The following is a 16,119-nucleotide window of genomic DNA, read 5'->3' as shown; positions in this document are numbered from 1 at the left end:
TGGGCCTCCTGCTGCTTTCAAAGAAAGGTGAAGGAAGCAGGGTCCACCAGAGAAACCTCACCAACTGTATCATTTTTTTTGCCCCTGTATTTTCTGTAACTGCCTCAATTTTGTCTCAGCTTTAGGGGCCAATCCACATGCCTTCTTTCTTCAGTGACTGTAAGCTGATGCGCTTTCACAGCAGCCCAGGAAAGATTGATGCCACACTGGACTCTGATTCAGGCCCTTGCCTCAGGATGCAATGTACTGGTTAAATAAAAACTTGGGCAAAATATCTAATGTGGTTTCTCAGTCCAACATGGATAGCTGTTCCCAGGTCACCTATTCACTTGAGCAATTGCTGGCCTCCAGAAGGACCAAGTGCTCTTCAGGTTCCCTGTCTGCTGGCCCCACAGACTCAGCTGTGAGACAGCTGGTTGATCACAAGGGAGGAGCTGGACGCATCACCCCTTAAATGGCCAGCTGCCTTAAGACAGACTCCCACAGTAATGGCAAGTGTCAACCTCCCTCTCCCATGATAGGCACAGGGTACTCAAATGACATGCTCTGCTGCAGAGTTATGGGGAGCCAGGAAGGATGCAACCATTAATGGGAATCTCTCCTTGTGCTTCTATGTTCCTGCAGTTCCAGGGTCAAGTCAATCTCCATGTGTTTGAGGACTGGTGTGGCAGCTCCATTGAGCAGCTCAGAAGGAACCTCCACTTCCCACTGTACCCCCATGTGAGTGTACGCCAACTCCCTGTCCCCATCCCTGCACAACTCAGCATCTTTACTCCAGACTGCCCCTCCTTTCCTCTTCTTTCCTTTAACTGTACCCTCGCTGCCCCTCCTCCTCCTCCTCCTCTTCCCTTTCCTCTCCCCGCCCCAGGCCTACCTTTCACTCTTTCTCCCATCTTGCTGGCATTGCTCCTGGGCCCTTCATTTCCTTTTTCTCCTCCCTTGCCTATACCGCACCCTTTCCTGCTGTTCCCATCCCCCCCAGTTCCACCTGCCCTTCCCTCCATCCTATTCCCTTCATTGGCCCCTCCTCTCACCTTCTCTCCCATTCCTTTTGTCAGTCCCCTCCCCTCCGATACCGATACCTCCCAATCCCATCCCATTTCATTACTTTTGTTCTTTCTTTCTTCCACCTTTAGACACGAACCACACTGAAGAAACTGGCAGTGTCACCAAAATGGACAAACTATGGGCTCCGTCTCTTCGGTTATCTGCATCCTTTCACTGACGGTGAGGTGGTGCAATGGCAGATCAGGGTTGTCATGCTGCCCCAGCCCTCCCTTCCTCTGCTTGAGACCAAACAGAAATGCTCCCATGTAGGCAATCCTAGCTTGATGGCTCCCCAGCCAGGAGCCAGGGATACTGTCCAGCTCTGACTCCAACAGAGTCTGGTTGGCATGGATAATATGTGCCCACTCTTCACTGTGGGGTGAGCAGGGAGAACACAGAAGAAAACAGATATGTAATTTCTGAGCAAGCGAACGACACACTCCTGCATACACAACATCTATTCACATACACACACGCTTGCTTCCCATGACTACATAGCTGTCCACACATGCATATGCACACCACCTACCAGCATTTACACACACATGTACGCATGCCCACATTCTCCTGCATGTGCAGACACATCTACCCTCACGGGCAAATGCACACGCACACACACACACCCCGTGTCCCTATCTGCATCCACACAACCCATGCCCCTTCCACCCACCCCATCCCTATCCACCTATCCACATGCTTCTAAGTACAGCCTCCTCGTAAGCACCCACCCGCACCCATGTGCACCTGCGCACACCACCCTTGAGCCCCTATGAACTCCCCCACTCATATATCCTGGTCAGCACTCCAAAGCCTCACATACCCTTAAGCCCACACATATGTGCCTGCCTCCATGCTTCTTTGGGCACATTCCCAGATACAAGCACACACTCCTTCCCCCTTAGCAAGGAGCTGAGGAGAATCTGTGTGGACTTCTCAGCTTCCCTCTCGGTTAGATTTCAGCCAAACTGCGCAGCAGGGGGAATTAACCAGTTGCACTATCGACAGCGCAAGAAGACAATCTGCATTTTGTTGCAACAGGAAGATGAGATTTGAAAGCATCAGCCGTGTTTTACAATTCGGAACGAGAGAGGGGAAGGGGTAGTTGGGCAGAGGGAAAGTGCTGTGTCAGAGGGGATCAGGCTACCCCTCTCTAGGAGAGGAAGCATTTTTTCTGTCTGTGTATAAATCCTGTTCATAGAGAGCACCACTTAATCCCAGAAATCTCTCGGCAGGGGACTTTGAGTTTGCTATTGCTGCAGATGACAATGCTGAGTTCTGGTTGAGTCCAGATGAAAAGACCTCTGGTCTCCAGCTGCTGGCCAGTGTAGGCAAGGTACAGTGCATGCCGCATGGCTGTTTTAGTCAAGTTTCTAATACTTTTGGGGGGATGAAAATCCTCGTGGCTTACGTTGTATTTCAGGAGGAAGAAAGCGTGGCTGGATTAGTCAAGCTGTCCTCCTGATCAAACTGTGGGAGGCCCCTGCAAATGGAGGATTTTCACCACATGGCAAAGCTGGGACAGCTTGGCTTATTCCCGAGCTGCTGGAGTCCTGGGCTGTAATCAACAGACCTGGCTCTGTTTCCGGCTACTGGAGCTCATGGTCAGATTTCCCAAGAGAATGGGCTCAATCCCCACAGCTGGACAGTAACCAGGGAGCCTGGGTGAAGAAGTGCGTTGTAACCTGGGCATTTTCTGTCTTTCACAGACTGGTAAGGAGTGGACAGCACCAGGGGAATTTGGGAAATTCCGGAGCCAGCAATCAAGGCCTGTGAGGTAAAGTGATGAGGAATGGTTGCTGCAACTCCCCGGTGCTCAGAGCACTATCTACACATGTTTGATTTAGTCCCAAACTTCCCCACTTCCTGCGGTTTGGCTTTATTGGTGTCTCTAATTACAAAGGTTTTCATTTACCATCTTCAGTTTTTCATTTACCGGTTTTGGTTTTCATTTACTGTTTTCTGTTTGTTTCTCCACCACCACCAGTTCTGATTGGTCAGCTTAGTCACATGGGAGGTTTTCAAAACTAATTTTTTTTTTTTTGTCAAAATGAGCCTTTTTTCTTTCTTTAATTTCCTACTAGCAGAGTGTGGATGCAGAGCTGGGATCCAGTGATTTGATTCATTCTTATCTGTAAGGGCTTGCCTTCACGAGCAATTGAACTGAAGTTATTGCTTGACTGCTCCCATTAACTTGCTTCCTGTCCAGACACAACCCCCAGTCATGTGTTGCTGGTGGCATTACTCAAGGTAGCTGGCATGGTTGGGGTATATGGCAGACTTTGAATGAGCCTCCTTCCCTCCCTTTCTCTAGTGTGAATTCAGGTTAGTGCCATGGCACAGTAGCGGATGGCTGCTGGTCCTCCTGGGCCTTCCGACAATCCCCCAGGTTCCACATCCAGTGGCCTATCTTGCCATCCATTTATTCTCTGTTCTCTGGCTAGAAGTCATTGACCATTATATATAAGACTGCTCAGTGTCCTGGTTCCTAGTCACATGTGACTTCCAACGCGAGCAACTTCAATCATCTCCGGTATAGAGCTTCTACAGTGCCCACTAAGTGCATTGTCTGAGTGTGCCGCTAGCTGGCCAGAGGCTAACTCTAAGGCATTTGTGGAATTTTGATGCAAGGCTCCCTGCTTTGGAAGCAAGAACTGAAATGCAAAGCTCTACACCGGCTGAGACGGGAATCTACCACACTGGGCCAAAGCGCTGGGAGATCAAGGGGCTTATGATGGCCGACCAAAAGGCCAAGGCCAATAATTCCAGGTCTGGTAAACCCACGATGTGCCCAAGGATCTCTTTGCTATGGGTATCCATGGCACCGGCAGATGACAAATTGCATAGAATCACCATGGGAGAAAACAGTGTTGTCAGTTCTTGCAATGTTATTGCAAGTTCTGCGGTATTTGATATTTTACTGATAACCTCAGTTTCTTGAGTTAAATGACCACATGAGATACCTAACTTTCCTTAAGAAAAAAGTAAGTTTCTAGCCTTGATGATTGTGGAGAAAAGCTTGAAAATGTGATTTGAGTGAATCCATGTATCCTAAGGGCTCAGAAAACAGTAGGGAAATAAAAATTATATATATTTTTAATGTCATGATTTTTGAATGTTTTACGGTGGCAATATTGGGAAAGAGACCTAAAAGTGGGGAAATTGCTAGATTATATATCCCTATCAGATGCATCCAGAGTACATTAGAATGGTGACAGTGTTCCCCCTGGTGGTTGCCTACCAGAATTCCTTGGGGAACTGTGATGTTGAGGAGAGAAGAAGGCGGTTTCTCCTAAAGAAACAAACACAAAAATAGAAGAATCCAACTATCTCCTCTAGAAAAAAAAAAAAGAGCGATTGTATACAACATTGCCCAGAGTGTTCCACCTAGCAACTGGCCAGGTTTCCTAAAGGCCAAGAAACCCAACAGGGGGACTAAAATTCCAGTATCCAGAATTATTAGCTGGAGGTGGAGGCTCACCTTGCAGCCTTTGAGGGGGTGGCGAGTGCTGGCTGGGAGCACTGGTTGAGTATGTTCTCCCAGGGAAGAGTGCCACATACAGAATCATTTGCGCCCCCTGCCTGCAGCATCTGGGGTTCATCTGGAGGTCTCAGATCCCACAAATGACCAAGCCCAACCTTGCTTAGTTTGAGAGCAGGGTAGGTTGCAACCCAAGGTGTGGTATGGTTGCTCCACAGTCCCTCTGTGAGAGCAATGTAGCAAGCAAATGCCACTGAACGTTCCCAATGGTAGACATGAGTTTCTCTCTTTCACAGATTATCAGCTTCAGGCAGGTACTACTTTGAGGTGCTTCACAAACAGGATGACAGAGGAACAGACCATGTGGAAGTAGCAGTAAGTGCGCCTGTACAGCCAGGTTCCACGTGTGCACTGGTGGAGTTTGAGAGTGAGATTAGGTGACAACTTCACTCCCCTCCCAATTCCCCACTTTGCCTGGGACATCCCTGTTCCCATCCTGAGACTTGACACTGTTCAGTGAGGGACAGCCCTATTTCCATCCTGGCCCTTATCTCATTCTGCCTGGGACAGCCCCACTCAGTCCCTGACCTCTTCCATCTTTCCCCCACTCTCCATTCTTTCCCTTTCCTGCCATTAGACTGAGTCCTGGTGAATTTTAGACTTGCTCCCATTCCCGTCCCTTCCCTGTTAGATGTTCTGTACTGATTTGGGGAAGGTGGCTTCTCAGAGGTCCCATAGGGTTATGGACAGATGTGCTCTCTTCCTTTCCTGCTGGATGGAATAATTCAATAAATACTTCATACTAATCTCTTTTTCTATTCCAGTGGAGACTGAGTGACCCAGAAGCTAAGTTCACAGTCATAGACTCCCAGTTCCTCTCCCTTTTCGCAAGTAAGTGTCTCCTCCACAGGCCTGATGCCTCACAGATGTGTCTATGTATCTCATTGTTCATTCCAAAGCATCACAGATGCTTCACAGCTGATTCCAGCCTATCCAGGCACATGGAAATAATGTGCCGTGTACACAGCATGTTACACGGAGCAGCTGGAGGTTTAACAGAGTACAGGTCAGAAGATGCGCTCTGGCCAAGTTTGGGGGCACATTATTAAGCCTGGGGAAATTGGAGGGTTCATGGAATGGGATCTCGATGTTGTTTAGAGAGATTTGGAGTCCACTGCAAGGGAGAAGAGATGGACTCTGAAGAGCCTGAGGGAGTCTGCAAAGAAGAGAGAAACTGTTCCAGATGGTGTTGGTAGGTACAGGCGGAAGATCTACTGCCTGCCGTGCAGGGACCGAGGGCAGCAGAAGGGAGCCTGGAGTATGAGAGCCAAGAGAATGTGCTGGCAGATGGACAGGAATGAGGACAGCGAGATGAGGGGGCTGGATCTGTGAAGGATTTTTTTAAGGTTAGATGGAAGTTCTTGGGCTGGATGCTGAATGAAAGGGAAGCCACCAAAGATATCTGAGGATGCAACTACAGCCTTGACCCCTCAAGTCCGTTCAAAATGCTGCTGCTGAAATCTTCCTGACTTGTTCCACTGACCCTGACACCCTCCCCTTTTAAGTCCCTCCACTGGCTCTCCTTTCTCCATAACATCAGATACAAGTTTTTTGTCTTTACATTTATGGCCCTTCACAGTTTAGCCTGACCCTACCTAGTGTCTCTAGTATCAGCCCCACCTTCATTCTGCCAGTGTTCCCAACCTTTACCAATCATCAGTGTCCACTTCACTCTCAAACACCCCTGGGCTTTCTCCCAGGCCATGCTTTATGCATAGGGGAAACTCCCTGATATAATCCATACAGCCACTACCTTCTCTTTCTTCAAATCCCTCTTTGAAAACCACCTCTGCTCTGATGTCTTCAGAACCTGCCAGGTGACAATGACTAGGCAGATGATGAGTTGTGACAGTCCCCTTCCTTTCCTTGCTCCCTGCTTCTTACTAATTCCCCCATTCCCCTTTTCCCTGCCACTACCCCCTTTTCAAATAACAAATCAGGAAATTATCAGGGTGGTGTGAATTGTTGCTACATTCATTGCTTGAGTGGGATTTCCCCATCCCCACCCTTCATCTGCTCTGGTGTTTTCTAGATTTTGAGCTTTCCAGGGAAGTCTATACAGTCCTTGTCACAATGAGGACCTGACCCTGACTGGGGGTTTTTGGACACTACCGTAATATAAATAATAATTTAATCATTTCTGGGGATGAGATGCCAAATTTTAGAAGGACTAAAGTTTGGAGAGTGAATGCTGGAGGAGCCCCCAAAGAGTGGAACGATACTAGCAGTGGATGAAATGAAGGATTGTTCCTTCCTCCCTCTCTCATTCTGTCTCTGGTTTCTAGATGAGACTCTCTTCAAGATGGATGAGGTTGGTCATATCCCACAGACATTGGCGAGCCATGCAAGCCCATCTACAGCCAATCTGGGCAACATGGTACACCCAGCTGACATGCTGAAGCCCGACCCTCGAGACACTATTTATAAAGGTAAAACACCATCAAACAGACAGTTGCAGCTCATCACATCACATGAACTGGGGCAACTGAGTAAAGTTGTTTTTCATAAGTTGTTCCCCCAAACTGAGATAAGGAAAGAGCTGCTCTACGCTCTGCCCTGTCATTTCAGGACACCCAAGAGAGATATAGCATATGAAAGATAAATTATAAATGTAAGAGGTTAGTGTAGTGGGATGACCCCAGTGGGATGGCATGTTTAATGCAGCTGATATCACTGTGGTGGCAAATTCGTACATGTTAATAGGGAATGGCCACAGTGATGGCTGTCCTGTTGCATCAGTTTAGGGTGGATTTGGTTTCATAGAATATCAGGGTTGGAAGGGACCTCAGGAGGTTTGATGCATTGCCCATGTAACTATTCTCTTTGTGTGTGTGTATGTGTGTCTGCCTCTCAGTGCCTTTGATTAGTAAGTCACGCCTGCGCAGGACTCTACCAGACTGCCCTTACAAACCCAGTTACCTAGTGAATGGATTCCCACTGCAGCGCTATCAGGGACTCCAGTTCGTAAGTCTCATTCCTTAAACAGAAATGTTTGCCCAGCTCACCCCTGCCGTGGGAAAAAGTGTATATTCCGGGACTAATGCCTGCTTGTGGGGAGGGTGTTCTTTTCATGATGTGTGGAGCAGCCCAAGAGCCGATACCTGCTGATTGTTTGGTTGTTGCTTCCATTGTCTATAGAACAATCCAGCGTCTGCTTCCCTATTTCCTTATTCAACCGGAGCTGTTACTCAGCTGGATACACACAGCAAGATGCAAATGGGGGGGTTGAAAAACATATCCCCTAGAATCAGTTCTGAAGCCATACAATAAACAGAACTAGGCTCAAACCCAAACCTTAGCGCCAGACAGTGCCAAATGCTGCAAAAGTTTGGATGAATTTCTGAACTGTGCAACTCACCCCTGTTTTTATACAGGGCCCAAATCAAAACTCTAGATCCAAAAATCCCTAGGACAGATTGGGTTTCTGTAATGGGCCAACCCCAGATCTGTGTGCTCTGACAGCTCACGTCGGGATTTGAACACTGAGGCTCATCCCCATCTATACAATACTTTTTTGTGCATGGGTTTTTTGTCTCTTTCCCAGGTTCATTTGTCCTTTGTTTACCCAAATGATTACAGCCGCTTGAGCCACATGGAGACAGACAACAAATGCTTCTACCAGGAGAGCCACTATTACTTGGAGAGGTAAAACAATTCTCGCGAGTCACAGTCCAGGACTGGTTGGTGAGGCAACTGCCTTGGCATGTAGCGGAGACACTAGGATTTAACCACTGGAGCGGGAGCAGAGAAGTACTAGGGTTTGGACTGAGATAGAACTTTATGTGTAAATTTGTAGAATTCTCTTATTAAACGCCCAGAGTCTCCACTGAAGTTAATGGGAATTGAGGGTGCCAGCTTGGAGCTTAAATCCTGCAGATAGCTGATGTACTTTTTTAAAATGAAAATGTTTTTAACTCCTAAAAGAAAACTGCCCCCAGAGGGTAATGTAATGAATGGAAATCAACATGGGTTTATGGAAAATGCATCCTGTCAAACTAACCGATCCCACATTTTGATGAGATTGACAATTTGATTCATAAAGGTAATAGTATTGATATACAGACTTTCTGTAAGGCATTTAACTTAGTATTGCATGACATTTTGATTAAAAAACTAGAATGATATAAAATTAACATGGCACACATTAAACAGATTGAAAGGTTTCCTTTCAATTTATCAACAACCTTTCAAAAATGTTATTGATAAAGTGGAGAAGGTTCAGAGAAGAGTCATGAGAATGATTAAAGGATTAGAAAACATGCCTTTCATACTGATAGACTCAAAGAGCTCAATCTATTTAACCTTCTCTTTGTTAAGCTAAGGGATGACTTGATTACAGTATATTAAGTATGTACACGGGGAATAAATATTTAATAATGGGCTCTTCAATCTAGCAGAGAACGGTATAACACAATCACAATGGCTGGAAGTTGAAGCTAGGAAATAAGGCTTACATTTTTAACAGTGAGAGTAATTAACCATTGGAACAATTTAGCAAGTGTCATGGTGGATTCTCCATCACTCACGATTTTTAAATCAAGAGTGGATGTTTTTCTAAAAGATCAGCTCTAGGAATCCTTTTGGGGAAGTTCTATGGCCTGTGCTATACAGGAGGTCAATCTTCAGTGGTTCTCAACCCGCAAGGCCGCTTGCAGCCCAATCAGCACACAGCTGTGGCCCATGTGACATCCTCAGGGCCATACAGGTAATATATATATTGTGTTGATGCGAGCCACATAAAACACAGACAGCTGCATATGTGGCCCACAATGGTAAATATGTTGAGAAGCACTGGACTAGATGATCACAATGTTCCCTTTGGACCTTGCAAATGGAATCTATGAAGGCTTCTCTTTCCCCTGCAGGGTTTATCTTTGAGAGGCAATAAGGTAACCACCCAGCACCTGCTTCTCCATATGAATGAGAGCTCTTACCATTCATATGAGGCAGCATGGGAGAAAGAAGGAAGGTGTTTGAGGGGACATTGAAATGACGGACAATGAAAGAGGGGTGGATGATTCAAAACTGTATTAGAGATTAGTATAAGCATGAAGACAAGTAGTTTGTGTTTGATGCAGAGGAAAAGGGGGGACCAGGGGATGCCAAGAATGGGGTTGGGAAAGTCAGAGTGATGAGACATGGTCTTCGCAGCAGTATTTTGAATGGATTTAAGGGACGGTAAGATGGCACTTATCATGGTGTGATACTTCCAGCAGAGAAACACTCCAGCTGTGCTTACATTGCCTCCTTACTCCTGAAGGTTTGGATTCTATAAGTATATGAAAATCGACCATCCAGAGAGGAGAAATCTGGAGTCTGGGAAGAAAACCGAGCAGCCAGGTAGAGACCCTAATGCGAGAGACAGGAGGACTCCCCTGTCTATCGAATTTTTTTTTTCTGTCTCCCTTTCCCTGGAATGGAATGACTTCATGTGCAGTGAAAAGCATGGCCCTTGTGTGCCAGAGAGCTGTGGCCAGGAGGAGAGGGCAGGGCCACCAGACCTGCTAAGTTTTGTGAAGCTGCACATGTGACAAATCATGCAAATTATTTTATTATATGACTTGGCTATTTACTAATAATTTTGCATAAAGCCTTAAACTTCATCTTTAAAAAAATGTGGATTTATTGCTGGTTAAAGGTATCACTGGGAGCTCAAGCTGGGGCAGCCTCCCAATGCCCTTTTCAGACCCTGCCCTATTCTCTGCCCCCTCTGCTCCCTAAACCTCAGTCCCCTCCCCCACCTTATAACCTACCCAGTTTCAACATTCAGTCCCCTCCACAATCTCAGTGCTCTTCATTCAGTGTTCCTCTTGATCCCTGCTGTCACTCTGCCTCTTCCTCAGGGCAGGCTCCATGCTGGATGGGCACCTGATGTCAGGCACCACAGCGGGCTCTAATGGCTTCAGTAGGAACTGCGTTTCCTGCCCACAACTTCATACATAAGATTCCAGCTGAGCTGCAGCTTGGCCTGAGAGAAGTGCCAAAAGTGCATACTTGGCCACCCTTGTCCACATGTGAAAGAGGGCCATAGCTGGGTGAAAGGGGCAAGTCTACACATGCCAGAGACGCATGGCCATTGGTGAGACTGTCCCACACATGCCAAGGAGACTAGTACAAGAATTAGCGCCACTTCCCCTCCCAAGAGCACCCCCAGGGCATTGGAAGAGGGAATACCATCCAGACCACGACAGTGAATGAGAACAAGCAAAGGCAGCTTCCTCAGGGGTGGATGCATAAAGGGGGGGTGAGCGGATGAGTTAACTCCCTTCTCCTTTTGGGTGTGGGTCAGTGCAGCGGGTATGAGAGATGTAACTAGGATCGATGTTGCAGGCTCTGAGGAAGGGAATCCTGATGAGTTTCAGTACACGGATGAGTATGCAGAGAGCACCAATCCCCCAAGGAATCCCAGCAAGTGGGGAGCAGAGCTGGTGGGAGTCAAGGCAAACCCCACCATGAAAGCAGGCTATGATGACATTTACAATGACTATTCCCTCCCGGGGCATCGGAAGCTCCTCTTGGTCATGGATGGTAAGATGGGACAGGTGCTACAGAAGAGAGGAGCACAAAAGCCCCTCATCAAGCCAGCTCACAGGACTTCAGCCAACCAGAGCATCAATCAAACTGGCCTAGAAAGAAACCTATCAATGAGGAGGCCCCATCTAAAAATCAAGGTCAAGGACAGTTCCAGAAACCCTCCTCATCATGTTAGGGGAATCCATGGGAAGTCACTGCCCAAGAGGAGAGTGGGAGGCCAGGACCTTCCTTCTAGCACAAGACCTCACGAGCCCTGGGAACATATACCCAGCAATTCCAGGGTCTCCACAGACAGGATTCCAAGGGAGATGGGGCCTCTTCAGACAGACCTCAATGCAACTAGCACCAAGGACCAGCCAGCAGGCAACATGGAAGCAAGGAGACAAAGTCCAGTCTCTGGCAAAATAAGTAGTAGGGCCATGAGTGCTGCCAGCCTCAGCAAGCAGACCCTTTACCAGGCACAGTGGCTAAACCAGGTGGAGTCATACATTGCTGAGCAGAAGGCAGCTGATGGCATTGAGGTGGATGTGGAAAGGGGGCAAGTGGAGTCTCAGCCAGAGCCTGCTGAGCTGGCAGTGGAGGAGAAGGAGGAAGAGGTGGAAGGGGAAGCAGAGGGGGAGGAGGAGGAGTTGGAGTACGTGCCACAATTTGACCAGGTAGTGAACTGGGAGCAGACCTTCAGCGCGAGCAACTTGGACTTCCACATGCTGCGGACAGACTGGATCGACCTGAAGTGCAACACATCGGGGAACCTGCTGTTGAAAGAGAGGGAGGCCCTGGAGGTCACACGTGTCTTCCTGAAAAAACTCAACCAGAGAAGCAAAGGGTAAGGCAAAATGTCTCTCGCATCCTGTGGTCCTCTCCTACGGGTCTCCATACCACGCTGCATAGGAACCACAGGACAATGTAAAGAACCAGTAGAAGTTAGAGAGCAAACTCCAGAGGTGGAAAATACAGCCCTAGGAAATGAACTGTGAAGGTGGAAGGGGTACTAAACACCTGAGTGGAATAAGAATGGGAGAAAACACCTTCAATGTAGCTCACTAATACCTGTCTAACCCAGGTCAGTAGTGGCTGAAAGTTCTCTGACAGCTGGGTGGTGGCTGGTGTGAAATGAATGAAGGTTTCAGTCCAGTTCCCAGTAAGCACGTTCCCAGAATGTGTAAACCAGCATCATCATTAGCCCTTCCATTGGCTGTCTCCTCAGAACAGCCAAGCATTGAATGGACATAGGAACTGAGATAACTTCTCCCTGCCAGTTGAGGGTTCAGATATACTGAAAGGGTGTAGGAAGGCTACCATCACCCATGCTGTGCCTAAGAAGCCTGTAGTCTCCAGGGCTCTGCATGCAGCACCTCTCACCGGCACCACAGCAAAACTTAAATTCACTTTTAAACAGTTATTTTTTGGCATGATCTTTGTTCCCCTTCCTTTGTCAGCTATTTTATCTTTGTTGGGATTCCAGATCTAATCCCAAGTGAATAGTCCTGAGGCCAGGTGATAATCAAAATCCTAAACTTTCTGACATGGGTTCTGGGGTGGTGCAGTAAAGCTGTGGACTGGGAGTGAAAGGGTTCGTAACATTCCTGGAAGAGGGACTGGCTGAGATGACCTGGGGAGGAGTGGCTGCCGGGCGCTGGTGTGGGGAACATCTAGAACCCTGTTGCATCCCTGCAGGAGATTCCTCCTGCAGCGCGTAGTGAATGTGGAGAAGCGCCAAGACCGCCTGCGGGGGAGCCGCTACCTGCTGGAGCTGGAGCTGCTGGAGAGAGGAGGGCAGCTTGTGCGCTTCTCAGAGTATGTCTTTGCACGGGGCTGGCAGGGCATCAGCAGCGACAAGCAGGAGGAGATGAACATGAAGAACCTGGCGTGGGGCCGCCGACGCCAACTGATGGGAGTTGCAAATGAGCCAGACCTGTGCTGGCCACTGGGCTTCTCCTGGAACCATCGTGCTGTTGTCCATTTCATAGTGCCAGGTAAGGGCCTTGTAATGGGGCAGGAGATCCAGGCTCTTCCAAAATAAAACGTGAGTGGGGAGGTTGTGGGGCCTGGTCCTGAGCCAGCCTCTGAGTGGGAAGCTGCTAGGGACCGGTTCTGAGACAGCTCTAAACACTGTGTCTGTGCCAGTCTCCACCACCTTCCTCACGCCACTGTCAACTTCCTTTTCCCTCCAAATGAAACTGCATCAGAAATATAACTGGCCCAACCCCCCGCGTGGTTTGAACTCTCTGAAATCTGACTCCCAAAATACACTCGGAATGGGTTCACCCTGCAGTGCCAAGATCTGGATCCAAATGGCCCCAAAGCCAGGGCATTCAGATCCGGGTTTTCAGTTTGGGCCTGTCTCTAGATTGCTCCCTGATACCCCTGTCTGTCTCAACTGGATCTGACAGGAGACTGAAAATCTTGGCTGTCTGCAATCATTTCAAGGCATGAAATCAATTTTGCTTTGATTCTGTTCCTTCCCTAACCCTGTCCCCACCATGATTAGTGAAAAACCAGGCACGCTGGGTGCTGCAGTTCATTTCTGACATGGAGGAACTGTCTAGAGTCACCAAGGACCCATACTTCAATGTCATCATCGCAGACTACAGCAGTGATGACATGGATGTAGAGAAGGCTCTGAAAAGGTCCAGTTTACGCAGGTGAGAATACCACCTATTCACATGAATTACACACAGGCACACCCCTACAAACACAGCACACACATTAATCTCTGCATACAGGTCATCCACATCCATCTGCATATAAAAAGCCAAACACATGCACCCCTGCAGACACAAGCCACACACACACACATTCTTGCACCTGTATGCCACGTACAGTGACACCATCTGCCTCCACGCATATGCCTATTGCACAGTCCATCCATTCAGATGCAGCTCCCTTTTTGTAGCTTCTGTTCAGGTTTGTAGTAAAAAAGGTCAAAGGCAAGTCTCCAAGCAATGAAGAAAGGGGAAAGACCAAGAAGGTGACAAATCAGTGACGAATGGGACTGAGAGAAGGGAGAATTTAGAAAGCTGCATGTTCAGCCAATTATCTAGCAATTATCTAAAGTGGTCATCTGCAACACCTGCAACATCAAAACCTTCTGTGAAGTTCCCCTGGTGTTATCTGGACCGGTGATCTGCTAGGTCACTCCAATCCTTGACTCTGGGAGCCAGCCTTACCCTGCTCCGCTGTGAGAACCCCCACTCACGCACAGCCTCTAGCATGTAAGCTGCTCCTTGGATTGTGCAACTGAATGACACTAGCCAATATCTCGGTCCCAGACACAACACTAGGAACCTCCATCTTGCAGTATCCAGTTACGCTCGCTGGAAGCTGCAAGCTTATATGAGTTTGTCAGTTTAACAAAGAAATTGATATGCAGGCAGGCTTGTTATCCCAAGGAGAGTCTCTGACACACTTCAAACCAAAGGCACTGCTTCAGGTAGAATAAATAAACAAATTTATTAACTACAAAGATAGATTGTAAGTGATTATAAGTCCAAGTGTAACAAGTCAGATTTGGTCAAATGAAATAAAAGCTAAACGCATTCTAGGCTGATCTTAACACTTTCAATGCCCTTACAAACTTAGATGCTTCTCACCACAGGCTGGCTAGTTGCCCTTTAGCCAGGCTCTCCCCTTTGATCAGCGCTTCAGTCGCTTGGTGGTGATGTCTGTAAATGGAGGTGGAAGAGAGAGGAAGAGCATGACAAATGTTTCTCCCTTTTATCATGTCCTTTCTTCCCTCTTGGCTTTGCCCCACGCCCCTTCAAAGTCAGATGAACATTACCTCATTGTAGTCCCTACTGACCAAAAGAAGTGGGGGTGACTCACTTGAGAGTCCAACAGATCCTTTTCAGAGTAACAGCCATGTTAGTCTGTATTCACAAAAAGAAAAGGAGTACTTGTGGCACCTTAGAGGTTAACAAATTTATCTGAGCATAAGCTTTCATGAGCTACAGCTCACTTCATCGGATGCATCAGGTATTTTCCACTGAATGATCCGATGAAGTGAGCTGTAGCTCATGAAAGCTTATGCTCAGATAAATTTGTTAGTCTCTAAGGTGCCACAAGTACTCCTTTTCTTTTTGCAACAGATCCTTTGTTGCTGCCTAGGCCAGTGTCCTTTGTTCCTGTGAGGCTGGGCTGGGTTTGTCCCATACATGGCCTGATGAGGTGTGAACTGCCCCTCTGCTCTTGGAAAGTTTTGCCTGGGGCTGTTTTAAGCCATGAGGACACATTTTCAGCCTCATAACTATATACATGAAATTACAACCTATAACATTACTGTAAAAACTATTACTATAACATCACTATAACAACAATGCTCAGTGCAACATGAGCCTTCCGGAGACACCCGACATGACAAACTTTGCATTGGATACCACATAATCATTTTATAAGGATGAACATGGGGTTGTAGGGTGTTCCCATGAGGTACAGAGCATCACACCTTCCCTCTGTGTTCTAGAGCAGCATTTCTCAAACTGCGGGTTCTGATGCAAAAGGGGATAAAAAGCTATTGTAGGGGGGTTGCGAGAACAGTGGCTGCTGACCTGGCGCCCAGTTCTGAAGGCAGTGTCGCTGCCAGCAGCAGCGCAGAAGTAAGGATGGCAATGCCATACCATGCCACCATTCTGCACTGCTGCTGGTGACAGCTCTGCCTTCAGAGCTGGGCAGCCAGAGGGCTGTACCCCTGTTCCCCCTCCAACTTCCCCTGGCAGTGTCCTCTATTTGGGAACTTGAAATATGGTAACCCTGGAGGGCGTGGGGGTGGGGGAAGTCATCACGGCCTGAAATATTTTCAAAGATGGGCCCAACAAAAAAAGTTTGAGAACCCCTATTCTAGAACACATCCCATTAGTCGGTCTAGACAAGGCCTCTGGAACGCCAAATGGTGCTGAACAGGCTACAGAGGACTGCCCTCACAAGAGACCCTCTCCTGTAAATAAAAAGAAACAAGGCACCATACAGCCTCATTACACAAGACTGGGATGTGAACTAACAAA

The 16,119-nt window shown here is 47.7% G+C and overlaps 1 protein-coding gene across 1 annotated transcript in view; it reads left to right on the top strand.

Moving 5' to 3' along the window:
• B4GALNT3 (beta-1,4-N-acetyl-galactosaminyltransferase 3) overlaps nucleotides 1-16,119 on the top strand; it is a 95,153-nt gene that overhangs the window by 75,039 nt on the left and 3,995 nt on the right. The window contains exons 4-16 of the mRNA XM_077807507.1: nucleotides 625-720; nucleotides 1,137-1,227; nucleotides 2,280-2,380; nucleotides 2,754-2,821; nucleotides 4,822-4,900; nucleotides 5,350-5,416; nucleotides 6,871-7,014; nucleotides 7,440-7,549; nucleotides 8,130-8,230; nucleotides 9,846-9,925; nucleotides 10,916-11,945; nucleotides 12,797-13,095; nucleotides 13,611-13,764. Coding sequence (XP_077663633.1) covers nucleotides 625-720; nucleotides 1,137-1,227; nucleotides 2,280-2,380; nucleotides 2,754-2,821; nucleotides 4,822-4,900; nucleotides 5,350-5,416; nucleotides 6,871-7,014; nucleotides 7,440-7,549; nucleotides 8,130-8,230; nucleotides 9,846-9,925; nucleotides 10,916-11,945; nucleotides 12,797-13,095; nucleotides 13,611-13,764 — 2,420 coding nt within the window. The remainder of the gene's footprint in view (nucleotides 1-624; nucleotides 721-1,136; nucleotides 1,228-2,279; nucleotides 2,381-2,753; nucleotides 2,822-4,821; nucleotides 4,901-5,349; nucleotides 5,417-6,870; nucleotides 7,015-7,439; nucleotides 7,550-8,129; nucleotides 8,231-9,845; nucleotides 9,926-10,915; nucleotides 11,946-12,796; nucleotides 13,096-13,610; nucleotides 13,765-16,119) is intronic.

Source organism: Eretmochelys imbricata, chromosome 1, assembly GCF_965152235.1.
Source record: "Eretmochelys imbricata isolate rEreImb1 chromosome 1, rEreImb1.hap1, whole genome shotgun sequence".
Taxonomy (NCBI): domain Eukaryota; kingdom Metazoa; phylum Chordata; order Testudines; family Cheloniidae; genus Eretmochelys; species Eretmochelys imbricata.
This window is presented reverse-complemented; position numbering and strand designations above follow the sequence as displayed.